The sequence below is a fragment of the Hoplias malabaricus genome, chromosome 4 (assembly GCF_029633855.1).
Source record: "Hoplias malabaricus isolate fHopMal1 chromosome 4, fHopMal1.hap1, whole genome shotgun sequence".
Lineage (NCBI taxonomy): Eukaryota > Metazoa > Chordata > Actinopteri > Characiformes > Erythrinidae > Hoplias > Hoplias malabaricus.
The window spans coordinates 49448904-49472051 of record NC_089803.1 but is presented as its reverse complement, the minus strand read 5'-3'; the positions used below and the strand labels follow the sequence as shown (position 1 = coordinate 49472051).

The following is a 23148-nucleotide window of genomic DNA, read 5'->3' as shown; positions in this document are numbered from 1 at the left end:
TCTTCTAACATCTCTAAGACCTTAAGAAATAATAATGTTTTATGTAGGTATATAACGGCATAGAATATAACCGGCACAACAGTAATGAAGTTCAAATTCAAGTTCAAGAGGCTTTGTCATTTCAGCTATAGATACACCATAACATTAAAACTACCTCCTTGTATCTACACTAATTGTCACTTTAATCAGCTCCACTGACCATATATAGCCCACCTGTTACTTTGTATACTTTATCTTCCTTTCACCCTATTCTTCGATTCTCAGGACCCCCACAGAGCAGGTATGATTTGGGTGGTGGATCATTCTTAGCGCTACAGTGATACATCAGGACATTTTAAACACTATGTACGCTTACTGGTGGTCACAAGACACTGGCTTCTTCAGAAGCTCTCCAGACTCTCTTATGGCTCTCTCTTAAACAGTCTTGGGCTCCTCAAGCAGTCCAGACAGAACAAATCCAGAACATAGAAAGCAAACGTACAGAGAGAAGAAAAGAGGAGGGGAGGAATGAAGGATAATTCGCTTCCAGCCTGGAAGCTCAGCTAAGAGAGCCCAGAACTTCCAACCAGAACTTTTATTTTTATTTCTAGTAGAAAAACTATAGTTTAAGAAAAGCTATAGTTTAAATCCAGCAAGGCTCAACGCCACACCCAGAGCATGAAGGAGACCTCTGCCCCTCAAAGTGGTGACAAGAACTTCAGGATCAGCGACAAAGAAGAAGGCCACATATTCCCTCAGAATGATCTTCTGAGCAAAGGACCAGGAGAGACCTGCATGGACATGTCTCTCACCAGAAGGCAGACCAGCGATGAGAGAGAATCCCCACAGAGACCTTCAAAAGGCAATGCTACAATGCTCCAGAAAGCCCATGCTGCAATAGTCCATCTCCACAGATACGTAAGGTCAAATGATTGCATTTCTTTCATAGCTCAGGATATTGGTGCTGAATGCTTTGCTGGGATAAACTAGCCTTTTTAGAATTTAAGATAATTATCATAGAGAAATTCCCTCATATTAATCTCCCTGCTCCCTCATGTATCGCTGTAATCCTTTTCATTATATGAATGTATAATCAATATTCATTATTTGATATTACATTTAATAAACCAATTGTGTGATAAAACCAATCCTTGGTTATTTGTTTGTGTGCACCTTTCTTGTACAGAATTATTATTTTTAGTTCAGATTCAATTTCGGAGCCAAGAACCTACAGCGAGTGAGCATAATAATTCATTAATAATAATTAATTCTAGCTGATCCTGCTATATAATATGTAAAGTCATCCAACATGATGACCTATATGTCCAAGCTAAAATTGAACAGGTAAAGACACTACATATTATGTAATGGCTCCCAACCATGGAGTTTAACAATTAAATAATTAATTATTAATCAAATAATTATTAATTATCACTGACTTCACTATATATTATTTATGCTGCCGCAATGTGGGGCATAATTATTTTACTACATTAATATTCATCTTTGCTGTCATACCAAATCTTTAGTCAGAAATTCTACAGCTTATGGACTACTTTAACTTATATCAGCCTGTTATGGGCTCTACACATGAGATTGGCATACTCTAGATCTTTTACTCTCACTTGGCTTGTCTGTGTGTAATGTTGAGATAACACCAGCCTATTTGTTTAATGTCAACATCCCACAATCCCTTTCAAAGCACACTCCGTCTGTACACTGTAACACAGCAGTCAACCAGTCAGTTCTCAGCTGTCATCTGTAGCTAGTTCCATTGAAAATCCTCCCAAATACACTACCCCAGATGACTTGATATACCTTTTTAATTGCACATGTGGTAAAATTATGAACACAATTGCTCCATTTAAACCTAAAAAGCCAACACTGTTAACTCAGCCCTGGCATAATAATGACACCCGGGTCTCTTCTAAAAACGCCAGGTCTAGACCAAACTAGCACTGTTACGCAGACGACGCGCAATTGTATATTTCAGCCAGGCCCGATAACAAACACAGATTAAAGAAAATGGAGGACTGTGTAAAACACGTGAAAGCCTGGATGTTGCGTAACTTCCTGCTTTTGGGTCCAAAGGTAGCAAGAAATAAATTAACAGATTTCATTTTAAAATTCGCAACATCGCCAAGAAATGCCTTATCCCTGCAGGGCACATTAGAAACATTAGAACATTCATTCATTATCTGTAACCCTTATCCAATTCAGGGTCGCGGTGGGTCCAGAGCCTACCTGGAATCATTGGGCGCAAGGCAGGAGTACACCCTGGAGGGGGCGCCAGTCCTTCACAGGGCAACACAGACACACACACGTACACCTACGGACACTTTTTTTTTTTTTGAGTCGCCAATCCACCTACCACCTACCAGAGGAAACTGGAGCACCCGGAGAAAACGCACGCGGACACGGGGAGAACACACCAACTCCTCACAGACAGTCACCCGGAGCAGGAATCGAACCCACAACCTCCAGGACCCTGGAGCTGTGTGACTGCGACACTACCTGCTGCGCCACCGTGCCGCCCCTACATTAGAACATGCCTTTATTATTTCAAGGCTTGACTATTGTAACGCACTGTCAGGATGCACCAGCAGAAATTTAAGTAAATTTCAACTAGTTTAAAATGCTGCAGCCAGGGTCCTCACTAAAACTAGAGAATGTGAACATATCAGCCCAGTTCTATCATCACTTCATTGGCTGCCTGTTAAATTCCACAATGATTACAAAATTTTGTTATTAACATATAAAGTTCTACATGGGCTCGCTCCTGAATACCTTCAAGATATATTTCCTGTTATGAGCCTCCACAATTACTCAGATCACAGAATACTGGATTTTTAATAGTTTCCAGAATTCAGAAGGCCTCAGCTGGGGGAAGAGCCTTTTCTTATAAAGCTCCCCAACTCTGGAATGACCTTTACCGAAAATGTCCGGGACTCAGACACTGTCGCAATCTTCAAATCTAGGCTAAAAACTCATTTGTTTAGTTCATCTTTTGGTAGTTAATTCTCCCCCATAGATAAAGGCGACAGATCCAGGCGGTCCAAGGACACAGGGAATTATAGTAAACTGAGATGCTGGTGCTATCGTCCCGCCGCTTCCCTTTTGTCTCTGTGTTGTCCTGGTTCTCTCCTTTTAGTTAAAGCTGTCATAGTCAGATTTGGTGTTTGTAAAGCAGAAAATGTGAACATTTCCAAACAGTTTAAAACGAATTCTATTCCTTTACTGTTTTCCGAGTAAACGACCGTCCACCATTCCGGCTGGACACTAATCACTAAAACAAACAATTTTGTAGGACTACATAGTGCATCTGTTTGTTCAGTGTAGCTGAAAAAAACTTTAGATGATGTTAATTATCATCTAACATTATGACTGAGCGGTGTGTTTATTTATATTCAACCCCAAAGTTGAAATTAAACCTACACCACTAGTTTATGGAGGGAGAATCTGGAAAAAAGTTGTGAAGATTTTAATTACAGCCCCTGTAAACAATAAATAATGTTGGCTTGAGGTGATGGATGTAACTGATTAATACTTATGGTTTTAAAGCATACAAATATACATACATATTTTTACTGTACATTCTCTTGGCAAACATGTTTGTTGATGATATTAAACATCTAAATAGCTACAGTCTAATTTACTATTTGTATACTCTTTTATAGCTGGTGTTTATATTTTGTATCCACACTCTTTCAGTGCAACTACCAGCTTCACTTAAAACTTTAGAAGTACATAAAGTTGATACATGTTATTGTTGTTGTTGAATCAGTGCATGATGATTATATTTTATTCATTTTTCTTTCATAGGACCAAAAGTCATAACAGAGAATGCTTATAATATCTTAAACACTGCCAATGGATCAAAGGTAAGTATACCTGATCTGTTAAACTGGCATTTCTACCATAAATAGAGATTCTTTCCAGGTAATGGAATAAGTGCAATCAGACACTTCATGCAAATCTATCTCAGCATCTTTCATATTTTCAGTTGCATTTCTGGCATTTTGGTTCTCTCAGAAAGGAAGTCTGTAAAATCATAGCTACTATATTCTTACGATAAATAACAAATCTTGTATTACATTACAGTAATATATTTTTTTGTGAATTACAGTTTTTTATATCTCAAACTGTTACGTTCTGTAGCACTGAAAATTAGAGCTGCATGATAAATTGTCATTATCATAATTGTGATAGGATTTGCCACAAGTGACATAAGTACATTGGCTTGAATATGGTGTTTGGGCCTAATGCAAAACTCATACATATGTACAGCATATAAACCTATGTGTAATAATGATTAAAAGGAGATGACAATTTTCAATTTTTAAAGTATAATGCAAATTGCTTGCAGACTTGATGTTTTTAACACAGTTTTGTATATGCACTGGTGCGTAGTCATATTGGAAAATGTAGGGGCCATCCCCAAACTGTTCCAACAAAGTTGGGAGCATGAAATTGTCCAAAATATCTTGGTATGCTGAAGCATTAAGTGGAGTTTCACTGGAACGAAGGGGACGGAGACCACAAATTTTACACCTGGCACAATACACTCATACAAGTATGAAAGATGAAATTAAACTTATACCTCTAGTTTATGGAGGGAGAATCTGGAAAACAGTTTCTTTAATACAGATTTTTAATTACAGCCCCTGTACACAATAAATAACGTTCACTTGAGGTGAAGCATGTAACTGATTAATACTTATGGTTTTAAATCATACAAATATACATATATATTTTTACTGTACATTCTCTTGGCTAAAAGGTTTATTGTTGATGATAGTAAACATCTAAATAGCTACAGTCTAATTTACGATAGTTAGTGTTTATATTTTGTATCCATACTCTTTCAGTTCTACTGCCAGTTAGGCTTAATACTAGTGCTGGCCGATAAAACGATATCGATATGTTTCATGATTAATTTTCGCTCGATAACGATAAGTTTGGGTTATAGAGCTTGATAAACCTTCATTTATATTCCCGGTTAGCACAGCCAGCTGCACGCTATCTGGCGCGTATACTCATGCTATTACGTTAAATGAACAGGTGACCGCATGAATGCGAAAGGTAAACAAGTCTATAATAAGTTTAATTCAAGTGCATGTGTATTAAATAAATTAATATTAAATATGTTATAGTCTCCTGTTCACTTTGTTTTGGGGTTTATTGTGTTTGGTATAGCGATCCCCTGTCAGAACACAACCACAGAAACATTCCCTTACGCGCAGGAAGAATCCGGTGGGCTTTTCTTCACTCATTTTATTTTCCTCCCGGGAAATGTTTTCCGGTTTGCGAGAGCACAGTTTGTTGCCTGACATGGTTTTCCTCACACTAAATAATTTTTTCTGCTTGTAAATTTTTAATTGGTTCCAATGACATACATCAGGCTGCTTCTCTTAAATAAAAACTCCCAAGGATGGAATTTTTCTAGGTATGCTCCGGACCAACCGCGTCCCTGAACTTGATAAGCGGTTAAAGGCAATGAATGAATGAACGTGCGAAACTGAAAACGTTCTAGCTTTCCCACTGTTACAAGCACTGTTCTAAGCCTTCTAATGGGTTAAGTGCAATATGACTATGGTTCAGCACTTGGGAGAGTTATTATTTGTTTATTTATTATTTTAAACTCTTCTTAATCTATCTTTTTACTCTTTCTGCTTCTTTAAACGCTTGAGGTGGTAATGCCCTAATAATGTTTTCATAACACAAGACAAAGATATCATTACTTTTATGTGGTAAGAAAATGTTATTGTTCCAGTGAAATCTTTCCTTGTGAATCTGAGTAATTTGCATACTATATGTGCATATACAGGGGTTGGACAATGAAACTGAAACACCTGGTTTTAGACCACAATAATTTATTAGTACGGTGTAGGGCCTCCTTTTGCGGCCAATACAGCGTCAATTCATCTTGGGAATGACATATACAAGTCCTGCACAGTGGTCAGAGGGATTTGAAGCCATTCGTCTTGCAGGATAGTGGCCAGGTCACTACGTGATGCTGGTGGAGGAAAACGTTTCCTGACTCGCTCCTTCAAAACACCCCAAAGTGCCTCAATAATATTTAGATCTGGTGACTGTGCAGGCCATGGGAGATGTTCAACTTCACTTTCATGTTCATCAAACCAATCTTTCTCCAGTCTTGCTGTGTGTATTGGTGCATTGTCATCCTGATACATGGCACCGCCTTCAGGACACAGTGTTTGAACCATTGGATGCACATGGTCCTTCAGAATGGTTCGGTAGTCCTTGGCAGTGACGCGCCCATTTAGCATAAGTATTGGGCTAAGGGAATGCCATGATATGGCAGCCCAAACCATCACTGATCCACCCCAGTGCTTCACTCTGGGCATGCAACAGTCTGGGTGGTAAGCTTCTTTGGGGCTTCTCCACATCGTAACTATGCCGGATGTGGGGAAAACAGTAAAGGTGGACTCATCAGAGAACAATACATGTCTGTCAAGGACATATTTTAAACGTCAATGGACGTTCAAAATCCATCTTAAAAATTGTGACCAATTGATAACGTCAGTGGACGTCCAAAATGGGTTTCAAACAAGTCATTTATTTCGGGACCAATTAATAACGTCAATGGACGTCTAAACTACGTCTAATAGTCGTATAGCTCATAGAAAACTCAATGAGCCAGTTGCAGTGCCATTTACTTGAATTATCATCCATCTTTTACACAAGAAAACGCCAGTCACCAGGAGGCCTGCAACTGTATATTTTTGGACCCAGGAACAAAAAATTGTGCATTTTGACTTTTCCCAAGGACGTTTACAGTCAAATGTTTTACATAGCAATAGGTGCATGTTTTCATTAATCATTGGTCATGAGGCAGGATTGAATGGCTAGTGCTATTGCACATTAAGAATCTTATGTTAAATTCTGACATGTATTTACAGCTTTGCCTAAAGTATAATGTTTATTAAAGCACTAAAGGAATATTATACATATAGTACTAAGACTAGTACAGGAAAATTAGATTATTATGAAAATATTAAACTGCACTACATGTCATTCAATATCCATCTGCTTTATGCACGGAATCAGAGGTATGTTTGAATAGCGGAATTCTGAACGGTTCCTGGTTCAGAAAATCCCTTAATCTACACTCGGTGTCTGTCATTGTACAGGAACACTATCTGTGATAGTTAATTTTATGCTGTTTAAGTAGCGCCTTTCTGTAAAACGGCCCACCATAATTATGTCACAACATGGCAGCCATTCCCCTAGGACTTGTGTTGCTCTTTAAATATTTGCTTCAGGATATATTTAAATATTTCTTTCAGGAAATTTTAATTACACTTATTGCTTTTATATTTTTTAATATTGCAACATTTATTACTTATTCAGGGTTCATATACCACTAAAAAAGAGAGGATGTGTAAGTTTAAAGGACATGCATTTTTAAATGTTTTCAACTTTTTTGTAATAAATATAAATTGCTATATATCGTAATGCATTTGGAATAGTTGGTGTACTATATTGTTTGACTTAAGTGATGAGCCACCAGGAAAAACAACTTTGTTTACATTCAAAAATTTTTTTTCCCCTTCAAGACTGGACCCTTTCTCATAAAATCTCCACCACTGTCCAATTATAACCAGCAGCTGTGGCTCCTGTGCACCATTCAGATGACTGAAAACAATGGTAAGACAATATTTAATCCCAGCTTGCATTCAGTGTGTATTTGGGTGTCAAAGAGTTTCAAAAACTATAGATGTTCCAAGACAACAAAACAGATTCTATGGTTGTGCGTTATAATAGCAACAGTCTTAAATAGTCTTAAATTAAGGCTTTTTGAAAATTATATTGTCAAATATTGAGAACAATGGAGACTTGCTCTCCCAGCTGATATCGACAGCACTGGGATCTTGGGTTCAAGTCCCATCTGGGTGGAGTTTCCATGTTCTCCCTGTGTCTGCGTGGGTTTCCTCTGGGGGCTCCGGTTTCCTCCCACAGTCCAAAAACATGGAGGGTAGGTGAATTGGTTTCTCTAATAACTGTCCTGGTGTGTGAGTGAATGAGTGTGTATGTGAATGAATGTCTGTTTGTGTGAGTGAATGTGTGTGTGCCCAGACATAGATTGGCGCTCTGTCCTGGGTGAAATCCTAGTGCCCGATGCAGTCCTTCAGGTGGACGGTCGTTCCTGGTTGAGAGTATGCTGTGCGCGTTTGACTGCCGCTTCTCACCAGTGTGTCCTTGGGTGTCTAGAAAGGCGCTATATAAGTGTAAAGATAGATAGATAGATAGCAGCCAGTTATCAAACTGCTACTCATCAAGCAATGGCAAAGAGAACATGCTCCCAAGGTCAACATCTACAACAGCGAAAAGCAGTGACAGAAATAAGCCAGCAGCTAGTTACAATAACAGGCCCCCTCAATCAACAGTCCCAGCTGAAAGAAGTGGCGAATGGCAGACAGGCAGCTGCCGAACAGCAGCAAAGAAAATGGTCGCCCTTGGCCAGCAGAACCAGCTGTTAACATCGGCGATAGCTAATATTAAACATCTCGCCACAAATATCAAGAAACAACAGAAAGAACAAACAGAACAGAAGTAAAACACTGGGAGAAGCATCTGTAAAATAGAGAGATGCTAGCAGACTCTTTCCTGAAACCAATGTCAGACAGACAGGAAGTATAAAGTAAGATTTTCAGTTAATCACTCTGTGAATACTAAAGTCGGTCTAAGCAGAACTAACTAAGGACATTAAAGCGATAGTGGTTGCAGTACAATTACTAGTTTATCTAGCAGGCTAAGAACACAACACACCTTAGTGCAGTGTTTCCCAAACATTTTCTGCAGCGCCTCACTTGAAAATATTTTTAGGCACCCCTTTTTGTATGACATACACATACAAATCTTTTGCTTCCAAACTCCACGGGAATCAAATGTAAACAGTCTAATTCATACACAACTACAATTTATTATTGAAAAGTGCAAAATCACAAAGTGACAAATCACCTTTAGAGTGGAATTATTACAAGTGATATAACACCACGCTCCTAGGTGGCATTCCCAATTTGGGGACTACTGCCATAGTGCATGGTGGATGTACTAGATGCTTCAAATTTTTGGGAGTATATTGTATGGCTTGGACAGTTGTGTTGGCTGATCTCAAGTTTCAAGTTGTATCTGAGTAAAGCATCTCAAAGTGTACTTCATAAATCCACATTCTGGAAATGCTGTTTTTGAGCAAATAGGGTACAGTTTTGGTCAGTGGGTAGGTAGAAACTAATACTGGGCCTTCACTGACTATCGCTTACTACAAATGAAACAGTTCCAAATATTCAAATAAAAGCAAGTGGCAAAAGAGATTAGTAAAAATTAGCTTATTTTGTAAACAACAATAATTTACCAAGATTCTGAAATAATGTAGCATAAAAATTTACCACACAACCAAAGTGCATAAAAAGTAGTGTGCACGTATAAATAGTAAAAGGAAACAATTATTCAAAAAGTGTAAAAGCTTTACACTTAAACTTACACTTTACACTTTAGCCTTAAAGCTTTACACTAAATAACAAAACAAACACATAATAGTTGTGCTGAGTCATTATGCAAACAAGTCAGAATATCATGATTATCATGCTATTTTAAAAATTTTTTTTATGGTGATGATATCGCGTATGATGGCACAGTCCTGGTCCTGATCAAGTTCCTTTTGCCCTGATCCCGATATGGGCCTTTAAATATTGAGTATCTCTCAATACTGTCCTGATCTGATTTTCCTAGATAGTACTGTTACACAGTGCACACTTCAAGAAAACTCGCGTTAAGAAACAAACTGCCTGCATCCAAGCTGATGCATAATTTATTTTATAACACAGTAAACAAATGTTGTCTTCAACAGTTCATATGCATAATTTCATATTATTTTTAATCTTATTATCTAATGTGATTTTTATTTATAAAGAATTACTTTGATTCTAAAAGTCAGTCAGTTTTATTGCCATAGCAGATGCGTTGATGAAATAATTCAATGTAGTTTCTTTAAGACATGGTGCTAAAATAAGACCAATAAAACCAACAAACCCCTGTAGGTTGGATTTGGCTGCAAAACACTAAATGATGGACAGCTAAGTCTGGCTGCTGATTGGCTAAATAAAAGTCATGACCAATGGGCAGCGCATTCTCTGTTTGGGAGCTGTGGAGTATCTGCCCCTGCCTCCGGCTGAGGGAGAGCAGTGTGTCTCAAACAATTTATGGTCTTAACAGCACTCTTTTTCGGGATTAAAGCTTCGCCACTGGTTTCATTTTTCTCCTTTGTTGATTTACTTATATTTATCAGGGATTTAGACCTGAGTGCGTGCAATAAATGTGCTGAGAACTGCTCCAGCGGCATACACGAATAATGGCAAGACAGCGTGGTGTGTTTCTGTTTGTGTGTTCGAGCATGTGTGCACGCGCATGCGTAGATTCCGATTCAGCAATACTTTATTAATCCCAGAGGAAAATTGCTGTTGTTACAGTTGCAACCATTTATGTAAAGAATAAACACTACAAAAATTATTTAAAAAAAGAGAGAAATTTGCAATATGTACACATTTAAATTCTTAAAAAATACAGTAAAATGGCATTGGCTGTGATAAATATAAAATATTGTATAGATTATTGCACCTCTGAATTCTTACACACATCAAGAAGTTAATAAAAAAATATTATTGTTATTGTACATATGAACAGTATAATGTAGTATTTAGTATTGCACGGATGAACCTTGGTGTCACCCTTTGAGGAGTTTGATGGCCACAGGTAGGAAAGACCTCCTGTGGCGCTCTGTAGTGCATTTCGGTGGAATGAGTCTTGCACTCAATGTGCTCCTCTGTTTTATCACCTGTGTCGTGAGCGCAGATAGAAGCTGTCTACTTCATGAAGTACTCACTTCCACCCTCCCACTATTGCCTCATATTCTATGCGAGTTAGTGTTTTTGGGTCTAGCTCGATAGTATGTTTGGAAAAGAAATCTGAAACTTCTGTTTCATTCTCATACTGGCCAGGATACAGGTGATACAGGGACATGTCTCACACATGTAAGACTGCATTTTTGTGGATGTCAACCCAGAAAGTTTGGCTAGGTCTTTGTATCCTTTCTGAGGTATCATGTTAATCATAGGTTAGTAGGTCCTCTCTAAAGGGGGTGTTCACCAACCAACGATTCCCAACAATCTCTGCTTGGGTACTGGTTATCAAACGACGGGGTGTGACAAACGCAGGAGATTGGGTGTCACTCATTATAGGCTTAAGGCCACACATTCCATTTATGCTGTCGTGAATAAAAGGCTTGCTAGGACAAAAGTAGTTGATGTCTTTTGTGAGCATGCACATAAGTAGATTTGGCATTAAATATAGGTTATGCTAATGCTAAATACTGTGTTTAATAATGCTACTGCTAAGCTAATGCTAGTTGTGTATTTGTTAATGCTAATGCTCTAGGTGCCTATTCTGTTTGCTTATGTTATTGGTAGGACTACTTGGCTTTTAGTTTTAGGCTCAGTTTTCCTAAAACTCAGGAGATGTACAGTTCTGCGTTGGTGCTAGGACCTTCTCTGACCTCCTCGCTCTCCACTCCAACTTCATTTGTCCACTCCATTAGCTGCTAACTCCTGCAGCCATCTTCTTTCCACTATCTCAACTACTACAGAGGCCTAATATAAGAACTACTGCCTGATGGAAACAAGTAAAAAACATTCTATTCTTTGAGTCACTAAAACTAAAACATTGCAAAGTAGCCTATGGACCTTAACCACTATGTATGTATTGAGTGTTTGCTTGTTGACTGTTTATTTGGGAATGGTCTTTTTTGCCTGTTTGGTGGCTTTGTGTGGGTTGGGTATTGTGAATTACTTTATTTGGTATTTATGTTTGTATATCTACACAATATATTCATATTTTGCATTTAAATTGTCTTGTGTATTTCTATGTCTCAGTAGACTACTTTAAAATACATCACTTACCTCTTAGTTGCCTCAAACCATACAACTTATACGCAGTCCTAGGTGATACCCCCCACCCCTTCTCATAAAATCTTTGTAGCTGTCTTATTAGGGGACATTAGTCTAGCGGTTACAGAGGGATCACACTGTACACCGGGGGAGCTTGGTTTGACCCCTTTTAAGCAATTTTCTACTGTTAATCGAGGTCAGGTTCATCTGACATAATGGAGAGAATATCTTTTATATAAAGCCCCTTGCCTTTAGATTTGTCTTCTGCATTGTATTTTTTATATCTGTGTCTTGATACCAGTAGTTGTCCTTCTTTTCTTTAGTATAATTAGAAGGATTTCAAGCTGATCGCTCTTATCTTTTATGGGAATATGACGGTTTTCCGATGGCTAGTGTTGGGTTGGAGATATTGGATGATTAATGATTTAAAATTTAAATCTTCCTCCATTCCTGAGTCATTTCTTGGTCCAAAATATGCCTGCATTTGTAAAATTCTTGAAGTAATTCCTGATGTTGTTTTATGTTCAAAGAGGCAGCCAGTCCTGTCTGTGGCAGGTAATTGGAGAATTCTTCCTCCAGGCCTTGGCAAAGCACTTCATAGCGTATTTTCATGTAACTTAGCTGGCGTTCAGTGAAGTTACTGAGATCTCGGTTGGAGGTGAGTTTAAATCACAGCGTTTGTAATTTGCTATCGTTCCTGGAAACCGCTGTAGATTAGAATCAATATCTTTTTATAAGGAACACTATTATTGGAGTCATCTGGTTTGGGATCAAAGCTTGTTATATTGTGTGCAATTTTGTCCAGATCCTTGTACAAGGGACACTGGGAGTGTAGGGACAATGGATTTCAAGAACTGGTTTGTAGTGCTCTGGGTCTAGCAAGGCTTTGGACAGTAGAGCTTACAGGAGATGCGGGGGCTGGCACAATATCTGTTGATAACATAGGTGGTGCTGCAGCAGCTCTTAAGGTTATGGTCCCTGAGTCTGGTTCCTGATCCTCATGTTCTTCATGCTGGACCTGTCTTAAGGTAGTGGCAACCGAAGTTACATCGGGGGGAAATGTCAGGGTGCTCACTTCTGCCATTTCTTGCTGAAGCTGACTGAAACATGACACATCAAGCTCATGTTCACTGGCTCTGAGCTGTACTACAGCCAGGGTGGCTATCTGGCCTAGTGCTTCAATTAAAAGCTTGCCCATAAGACCGTTAGGTGGTCATTTAGTGGTCATCTGGCTGTCATGTGATCATTATTGGCCGATGTTTAGGTGTTAGTGATGGCTTTCTTTTAGCATTTCTGTATGTAAATTTAATTTCCTTTAGGCGGTTTCTTACAGTTAGGTCACAGACTTTGACTCCAGTTTCCTCCCATTTGTTCCTAATTTGTTTTGTTGTACATTTTCTGTTTTCAAGGCATATCCCCTGCGCGGTTATTTCGGGCGCGCAAGAAGGTTTCTGCGCGCGCGTGGATATTTTTGAGTGAGCAAGAAGGTTTCTGCGCGTGCGATGTTTCTGACCTGCGCGTGCGATGTCTCTGACCTGCGTGCTCACTCCACACTTACAGCCATTACAAAGTGCCTCAGATTCAGCCAATCAGAAACGTCAAATGACAAAGGTAATTTCTGATTGGATGGTTTGACCGCCAAGTAGGAATGATATACAGGCCGGAGACCAGTAAATAGATGGATACCGGCGAGTGGAAGGTTATGGTTAGGGAGAAATCTGACAATGCCCTCTGAACGGCAACAGACCTGTGCACCACATCCAGACATTTTATTTTATATTCATTGAATTGGCCACATTTGTAGAGTTTTTATCTGTTGTTTTTATCCTTGTTTTTACCTTAATTAACTGAGTCAGCAACGTAGCTGATATGCTAAAAACAATGTACATAGTGTAAATTAGTGCTAGCAACGACGGTAAATGGTATTGCAATGACTGTAGAAACTACATTATTAGTAATAGAAAGTACTGTAAATGCTATCTAGACAGGTAGTTATCAACAAACAGGGCTAGCTGATTATGTAATGCTTAAATCTAAATAACTTCCTAAAGGAAGCTTAATACTGCAATAAAGTTAGCTTGCGGTTTGCTATTCAGAACTCTGTTGGCTATAACTCTGTAATGTAGTAACGTACACCTGCATATATTAGTGTATATTTGATTTAACTATGCTTCAAAATTTATGTATAGCAAAATAGTATTTCATAGTATAATAGTATTTTTGCCGTAAATATTGGCAAAGTATGTAGCCTTAATAACATACAGGGGAATGAAAGGAGGGTGAATTGAACCCACCTCGTCTGTGAAATCTTTCTGTAATTTTTATTTTTTGATAAACTCAATAGAGCTTTCCAGAGTTAAAACCTATTTGTTCAGTGTTGTTTTTGTGTGTGTGTGTGTGTGTGTAAAACTCAGGAGGGTTGCTCAAGTGGGTTGATTTAAACCTGCCTTCCTCTCTCTACATGAACAGTTTTGAACTGCAATATTAAGCTCCCTTTAGAAAGTTATTTGCTGGTCTCCGGCCTGTATGTCCTTCCCACTTGGCAGTCAAGCCATCCAATCAGAAATCACGTTTGTCATTTGACATTTCTAATTGGCTGAATCTGAGGCACTTTGTAATGGCTGTAAGTGTGCAGGTCAGAGAAACCGCGCTCACTCAAAAATATCTGCGCGCGCGTGCAGAATTGTGGCACACAAATAACACCATAGAAATATAGCCGCAAGCGGCAATTAACGGGGTTCTCGCTTAACAGGCCTGTTTGGAAGCAATAGGCCTACATCGCCGACATGCTACCTTTAAAAGCATTTCTATAAGTAGAATCTGAAATTTGAACCCATTTGAGTAAAGTATGAAGGAGTTAGAGATGTTCAAGTAAAACCTGTGATAAGCTGAAGAGGTTCATTTGCATATGGCGGCCAACTTGAATCAAAATGTCAACATTCGTTCTATAATTACCTACGGTCAGACGCATGTGAACGTTTTGGCACCAAGCTCAAGGGAATTGGTCAAAAATTCAAAGACTTATTGACAAAAGTATATTTTGCAAATTATGCAAATTAGCTCAAAATCTAAGTGGGCTGAGCTAAATGATCCAATAGCAAATTAGTTTGTCTAAAGCCAAGGAATAAGGGAAAAAAAAGATTTCATCTCTAGGCCTTACGGTGTATGAGATATAGACCTAAATGCTTTTCCCTTTGCTATAGCGCCACCATCTGGCCAAAGAATGTCATTTTCCTTGGCTGAGTCATTTTACACCTGCTGGACCTTGCTGCCAAGGGAGGTGTTTCTGGGCCTTATGGTCTTTGCTCCACATTGCATTTTGCATAATGTCTAAGAGCCACTGTAGTTCAACAGCACAATGTATAGTCTTAGACTGCCATCTGCTGGTGAGAAATGACTACTTTCCCATATTTTTAGATCAGCCATGAAAGCACATACAGAAAGATTTAAGCATGTACTCCTATGTGGATATTTACTTAACATGGACATGTATGGTATAAGCTGAATCCTAAGGGTCTGAACTTTAATACTTATCAAAAAGTGTTGCACTTTTATTGCTATGTAGCTTACAGGCCACTCCCAATAAAAGAGATCTAGCATGTATTCCTCAAGTCAAATATAAGCTATATGTGTACACTAATATATACCTATAACTCAAAAATGCTTTCCCCAAAAAATTTTTAAAACATCACATACTTGATCAGACTGAAGAGCAGATGTCATAATTAAAATGGTGTTCCACTGCAATCCTAGATGGCGCTATAACATAAAAAAGCCAATTTAATCAGTTTTTGTCCAATTGTAGCGCCCCCTTTTGGTAAATTTTGATCATATTGTACGTACGTCTTCAGGACAAGATTAAACATAGGTCTGTCACGTTTGGTCTTGATTGGACTTAATTTGTTTGAGTTATAGCTAAAAGAATGTTTAAAGCTCCACACAATTCAATTAATTGTTTTATTACAACAAAAGTTTGTCCAAATGTTGAACTTTTTTTTGATAATTATTTACCTTCAGACTCTGCAGATTCCAACAAGGTCAACTATTTGGGGAAAATAGTCGCAAAATTCCACGGACTAGTTCGAAAAGGTTCAATTTTGAACATTTGGAAACTGAGAAAAAGCAAAGCATTTTTTGACAACACTTGCAATTACAAAGTTGTTAGGCCCTCTGCAGAGTATAAAAAGAAGCAAACTGCGTGTCAATATGCTTAATTTTCACAGAGATATATAATATTTTCTTGATATAGCGCCCCCTAGTGACTATCGTTATGACAATTTTTCTGCTCTTAGGAAGGCCTACCAGGGACATACCAGTCAAATCCCATGATGATTGAACCTTGTTAAGGTTGTCAAACAGCTGATGACAGCTGATTGGTCGATGACAATCACAATTTTGCTCGAATCGAGTTGTCCTTAATTTTCCCTCTACAGCCTTGCCCATAGAAGCAGCATACCAAGCGGCGGTCCGATCCACCTTACGGATGCTGAGATATAAACTTGGAGCATTTACAGCGCCCCCTATATGAATATTGGCTTCTCCTTTGACAAGCTACCTCAGAATCATTTCTGGAAGTTGAATATGAAATGTAAACACACTTGAGTAAAGCATGAATTTGTTATAGATTTTTAAGTAAAACATAAAATAAGCCGAAAAGGTTCATATGCATATGGCGGCCATCTTGAATCGAAATTTCAAAGTTTTTTTGATAATTATTAAGCTACAGGCTCCGGTGAACATTTTGACACCAAGCTCAAGAAAATTGGACAGAAATCCACGGAGGAGTACACAAAAGTAGGTTTTGCAAATTATGCAAAATAGCAAAAAATCTAAGTAGGCGGAGCTTAGTGGTTGTATGTACCTTTTTGATTTGGCAGGACCCAAGGAATCAAGGAAAAAAAGATTTCGTCTCTACGCCACACGGGGTGGAAGATCTTTTAATGAAAGCGTTTTCCTTCGCTGTAGCGCCCCCTTGAGGCCAATTGGGCTGATATTTTGCGCCTGAGTAGCGAGACCGACTACTACCTATTGACCAAGTCTCAAGCCTCTAGGCCTTACGGTTTGGGCTGTGCGATTCGTTTTATGGCAGAAAAAGAAAAAGAAATATAGCAGCAAGCGACAATTCCCGGGGTCCAAGCTGGTATTCGCTGGTAGGAGAACAATGTGCTAGCATATGAGCTGTTCTGAGATAGTAGGGGCTTTTGGGGAAGTTTGTGTAGTGTTTGTAAGGTGTTCTATGCATATGAGCTGTCCTGAGATAGTAGGGGCTTTTGGGGAAGTTTGTGTAGTGTTTGTAAGGTGTTCTATGCATATGAGCTGTCCTGAGATAGTAGGGGCTTTTGGGGAAGTTTGTGTAGTGTTTGTAAGGTGTTCTATGCATATGAGCTGTCCTGAGATAGTAGGGGCTTTTGGGGAAGTTTGTGTAGTGTTTGTAACGTGTTCTATGCATATGAGCTGTCCTGAAATAGTAGGGGCTTTTGGGGAAGTTTGTGTAGTGTTTGTAACGTGTTCTATGCATATGAGCTGTCCTGAGATAGTAGGGGCTTTTGGGGAAGTTTGTGTAGTGTTTGTAAGGTGTTCTATGCATAAGAGCTGTCCTGAGATAATAGGGGCTTTTGGGGAAGTTTGTGTAGTGTTTATAAGGTGTTCCATGCTGTTCTGGCATCTCTTTGGAGGTGTAGCATGAGATGGAGGAGTAGCGGATGACAGAGAAAGCATAGAGCACAGAAGTCACTCTGGAGTTGCACTCTGGTTTCTCACCCTAATGTTCAGGACCCCCAAACAGCAGATATGATGTGGAGTAGCTTGTATTCGAGTCAGTCATCAGTTGACAGAAGACACTCTCTGCTGGCAATGTTTGGTTGTGGACTATTCTCTGTCCAGCAGTGTTGCTGAGGGATTTAAAATGCCAACACCTGAGTCATACCTGCTGTATGGAGGTATGGGTGTCCAGACCACTGAAGAGCAGGGTGAAAGCGAGCAGTCTTTGCAGAGCAGGAGCGTAGCATATGACAGTTCCTGATACAGGAGCCACACTTGAATATAGATTTTGTAGTGCTTTAAAATGTGATCCTTGGTGCTCTGGATTGTAAGAAGAAGGGGTAGTAGATGAGTGGGTGAATTTCTGGTCTGCAGGCAGGTGAACATGGGGCTTGGGTTACAGAGACAGCACAGAGCACAGAACTGACTCTGGAATTTCACCTTGGATTCTGACCCAATGTTCAGGACATCTACAAAATATATTTAATGTGGGTGGTGGACAATTCTCAGCACTGCAGTGACACTGACATTGTGGTGATAGGTCAGTGTGTGTAGTGCTCTTATGAGTGGATAAGACACAGCAGTGCTGCTAGAGATTTTAACACCTGTGTCAACTCACTGTCCACACTGAGATACATATATTTTATTGGTCAAACTTATAAATTCAGACACAGTTGCTCATACATTCTCAGCATTGTATTTTGACATTGTGATGCTATGTCAGTGTTTATTGTGCTCTTATGAGTGGATCAGACAGAACAGTGCTGCTGGATAATTTTAAAACCTGTTTCCACTCACTGCCTACACAGTTACACACACATACTCTGTTGGTCCACATTATAGATAAAAAAGGCAGAGACAGTAGGTCATACATTTGCAGCATATCTGCTTTGTAGGTGTCCTGACCATTGAAGAACATGTGAAAGGGAGCAATGAAAGTATGCAGAGCAAGAGGTGCACCCCTGCTTGACTTTCTGTAAAGTGCTCCTTCGGCCAGTGGAGCTGAAAACTTGGACACTAAAACAAAAATAAGGAACCTGTCATGATGTTATTGTTGATTTGTTTAGATATGCCTTCAATTGTCTCTGTCCTCTGGCCCTCTCTGACTGGCAGGGGGGAGGGGAGGGGGAGAGGTGACAGTTTGTGTGTGAGAAGGAGAGGGAGGGGCTGAGGGTATAGTGAGTCTGCAGGTGTGGGTATAAATGAGATATAACGGACATATATTTGATCAAGAACTAGTCCTTGGATCAAAACCCAATATAGACATATGTGGTATCATGAGAATCGTAAGAACCTGAACTTTAGTAATTATCAAAAAAATGTGGAACTTTCATTACTGTGTGATTGCAGCCTCTGCTTAAATAGAGATGTGCAGCTTGCCGTTGAAACATCACATAAAAAGCAGCTGTAACTCAAAAATGCTTTAGGCATATGTTATGAAAATGCACAAGGTCCTTTTCCATGATGTTCAGAATAAATCTATCTCATCTTGCTGGTACTGCATCTCTAGGTGGTGGTGTAATCAATTAATAACCTGTGCAACCAGTTGCTGTCTAATTGTAGCGCCCCCTTTCTGTGCAATGTTGTCACATTTGGCACACTACTTCAGAGTAATGACGTACATATGTGTACCAAGCTGTGTTTGATTTGGGTGAAGTTTGTTGTAGTTATAGCTCAAAGAGTGCATCGAGCCCCGCCCATGCATATTTGTTAAATAACTGCCACAAAAGCGTGTCAAAAGTTCTAGATTTTTTTGATAATTATTTACCTACAGTCTATACGGACTTCAAAAATACCAGTTGTTTATTGATAAGACAAATTTCCAGGGAGGAGTGCGAAAAGCTCCATTTTCACATACCTGACTATTGTGGATAAAGTATACATTTTTTGACAATAGTTGTAATTGCAAAGTGGTAAGGCAATTTGCAGAGTATGAAATAAAGCAAACTGCTTGTCAATATGTTTATATTTCGCTGAGATATTCCATATTTGCATGTTGAAAATTTGCATTGCGCCCCCTAGTGGCTATCATTATGAAACTTTTTATGTGCTCAGGAAGTGGGGCCATGGACATACCATGCAAGTGTCATGATGATAGGACCTTGTTAAGGTCATGAAACAGCTGCTGAAATTTGATTGGCCGATGGCAGACACGTTTTTTCGAATATGACATCATCGTCATATAATCTGAGTCAGCTCATCACACACTACATGCATACCAAGCGGCATGTCAATGGGACAATCCTGTGAAGCGTAACAAATTTTTTGTTGTTATAGCGCCCCCTAGGCTTGCAGTTGCACAACCAAGTACTCATGTCTTCCAGCCCTTATAGGGATCAAGCATGTGAAGTATTGTAACATTCGGAGAAAGTGTTTGCGAGTTATAGCTGTATTTGTCTGATTTTTGGAACACGAGCTCTACCCCTGTATTTGGGCGGAGTCTGGAAGCAAAGCAGTGATGAAATTCCAACTTTTTTTGGATAATTATTAAAGTTCAGGTTCTTAGGATTCTGCTGATACCACAGATGTCCATATTGGGTACATTTCCAGAGACTAGTTCGCGCTCAAAAATTTGTGCGATTTTACATATTATGCAAATTAGCTCAAAATCTAAGTAGGCGGAGCTTATGGGTTCTTGAGGCTTTTTTGTAGGGTCTGACCTGAGGAATCTGGGAAAAAAAGAATTTCGTCTCTACGCCACACGGGGTAGGAGATATAGGGAGCGACGCGTTCCGCGTCGCTATAGCGCCACCATCAGGCTGATTGGGTTGATTCTTTGCGCCTGAGTAGCGGGAGGGTTTACTACCAGTTGACCAAATGACAAGTCTGTAGGACCAACGGTTTGGGCTGCCCATCGCGTTTCATCGGAGAAAAAGAAGAAAAACAAAAAAAAACAAAAAAAGCAGAAAAAACGGAACAAAACAATAGGGCTCCAGCACTTGCAGTGCTTGGACCCCTAAATATAGCCGCAAGCGACAATTCCCGGGGTCCAAGCTGGTATTCGCTGGTAGGAGAACAATGTGCTAGCATATGAGCTGTCCTGAGATAGTAGGGGTTTTTGGGGAAGTTTGTGTAGTGTTTATAAGGTGTTCCATGCTGTTCTGGCATCTCTTTGGAGGTGTAGCATGAGCTGGAGGTGTAGCATGAGATGGAGGAGTAGCGGATGACAGAGACAGCATAGAGCACAGAAGTCACTCTGGAGTTGCACTCTGGTTTCTCACCCTAATGTTCAGGACCCCCAAACAGCAGATATGATGTGGAGTAGCTTGTACTCGAGTCTGTCATCAGTGGACACAGGACACTCTCTGCTGGCTGTGTTTGGCTGTGGACTATTCTCTGTCCAGCAGTGATGCTGAGGGATTTACAACTCCAACACCTGAGTCATACCTGCTGTATAGGTGTCCAGACCATTGAAGAGCAGGATGAAAGTGAGCTGTCTTTGCAGAGCAAGAAAGTAGCATATGACATTTCCTGATACAGGAGCCACACTTTAAGATAGATTTTGTAGTGCTTTAAAATGTGATCCTTGGTGCTCTGACTTCTAAGAAGAAAGGGTAGTAGATGAGTGAGTGAATTTCTGGTCTGCAGACAGGTGAACGTGGGGCTTGGGTTACAGAGACAGCCCAGAGCACAGAACTGAATCTGGAATTTCACCCTGGATTCTGACCCAATGTTCAGGACCCCACAAAGCATATATAATTTGGGTAGTGGATAATTCGCAGCACTGCAGTGACACTGACATTGTGGTGATATGGCAGTGTGTGTAGTGCTCTTATGAGTGGATAAGACACAGCAGTGCTGCTAGAGATTTTAACATTTGTGTCAACTCACTGTCCACACTGAGATACATATATTTTATTGGTCAAACTTATAGACATAAATTCAGACAGTATCTCATACATTCTCAGCACTGTAGTGACACTGACATTGTGGTACTATCTCAGTTTGTATTGTGCTCTTATGAGTGGATCAGAAAGAGCAGTGCTGTTGGATAATTTTAAAACCTGTTTCCACTCACTGTCTACACTGTTACACACACATACTCTGTTGGTCCACATTATAGATAAAAAAGGCAGAGACAGTAGGTCAAACATTTTCAGCATATCTGCTCTGTATGTGTCCTGACCATTGAAGAACATGTGAAAGGGAGCAATGAAAGTATGCAGAGCAAGAGGTGCACCCCTCTCTGTAATGTTAGATCTACAAAGTGCTACTTTGGACAGTGGAGCTGAAAACATGGATACTGAAACTAAAATAAGGAGGTGGTCATTATGTTACTGTTGATTTGTTTAAAACTGCTTTCAATTGTCTGTGTCCTCTGGCCCTCTCTGACTGGCAGGGGGGAGGGGAGGGGGAGAGGTGACAGTCTGTGTGTGAGAAGGAGAAGGAGGGGCTGAGGGGGGATTCAGCAAAAAAGAGAAGACTCCAGGCAGGTGAGTGGGAACAGACATGTATTTGAGCATGAACTAGTGCTTGGATCAAAAGCCAATATGGACATATGTGTTATCATGAGATTCATAAGAACCTGAACTTTAATAATTATCAACAAAATGTGGAACTTTCATTACTGTGTGATAGCAGGATCTGCTTAAAAAGAGCAGTACAGCTTGTATCCAAAACTTCACATAACTAACAGCTGAAACTGAAAAATGCTTTAGCCAAATGATATGAAAACGCACAAGCTCCTTTCCCATGGTCATCAGAATATAACTGTCTCATCTTGCTGGTACTGCATCTCTAGGTGGCAGTGTAATCAATTATGAACCTATGCAACCAGTTGTTGTCTAATTGTAGCGCCCCCTTTCTGTGCAATGCGGGCATATTTAGCAGACTGCTTCAGAGTAATGACGTACATATGTGCACCAAGTTGTGTTTGATTTGGGTGAAGTTTGTTGTAGTTATAGCTCAAAGAGTGCATGGAGCCCCGCCCAGGCACATTTGTTAAATTACTGCCGCAACAGCATGTCAAAAGTTAAAACTTTTGTGAATAATTATTGACCTACAGTCTATACAGATTGCAAAAATACCAGTTGTTTATTGATAAGACAAATTTCCAGGGAGGAGTAAGAAAAGCTCCATTTTCACATACCTGACTATTGTGGATAAACTATGCATTTTTTGACAATAGTTGGAATTGCAAAGTTGTAAGACACTATGCAGAGTATGCAATAAAGCAAACTGCTTGTCAATATGTTTATATTTCGCTGAGATATTCCATATTTTCATGTAGAAAATTTGAAATGCGCCCCCTAGTGGCTATCGTAATGAAAATTGTTATGTGCTTAGGAAGTGCTGCCATGGACATACCATGCAAGTGTCATGATGATAGGACCTTGTTAAGGTCATGAAACAGCTGCTGAAATTTGATTGGTCGATGGCGGCCATGTTTTTTCGAATATGACATCATCGTCATAGAATCTAAGTCAGCTCATCACCCACTACA

General features: G+C 39.6%; 1 protein-coding gene across 2 annotated transcripts in view; it reads left to right on the top strand.

Moving 5' to 3' along the window:
* Positions 1 to 23148, top strand: part of tmem181 (transmembrane protein 181) — a 63586-nt gene that overhangs the window by 6973 nt on the left and 33465 nt on the right. For both annotated transcript variants that reach the window (XM_066667577.1, XM_066667576.1), the window contains exons 3-4: positions 3802 to 3860; positions 7560 to 7650. In XM_066667577.1, the coding sequence (XP_066523674.1) occupies positions 3802 to 3860; positions 7560 to 7650 (150 nt within the window). The remainder of the gene's footprint in view (positions 1 to 3801; positions 3861 to 7559; positions 7651 to 23148) is intronic.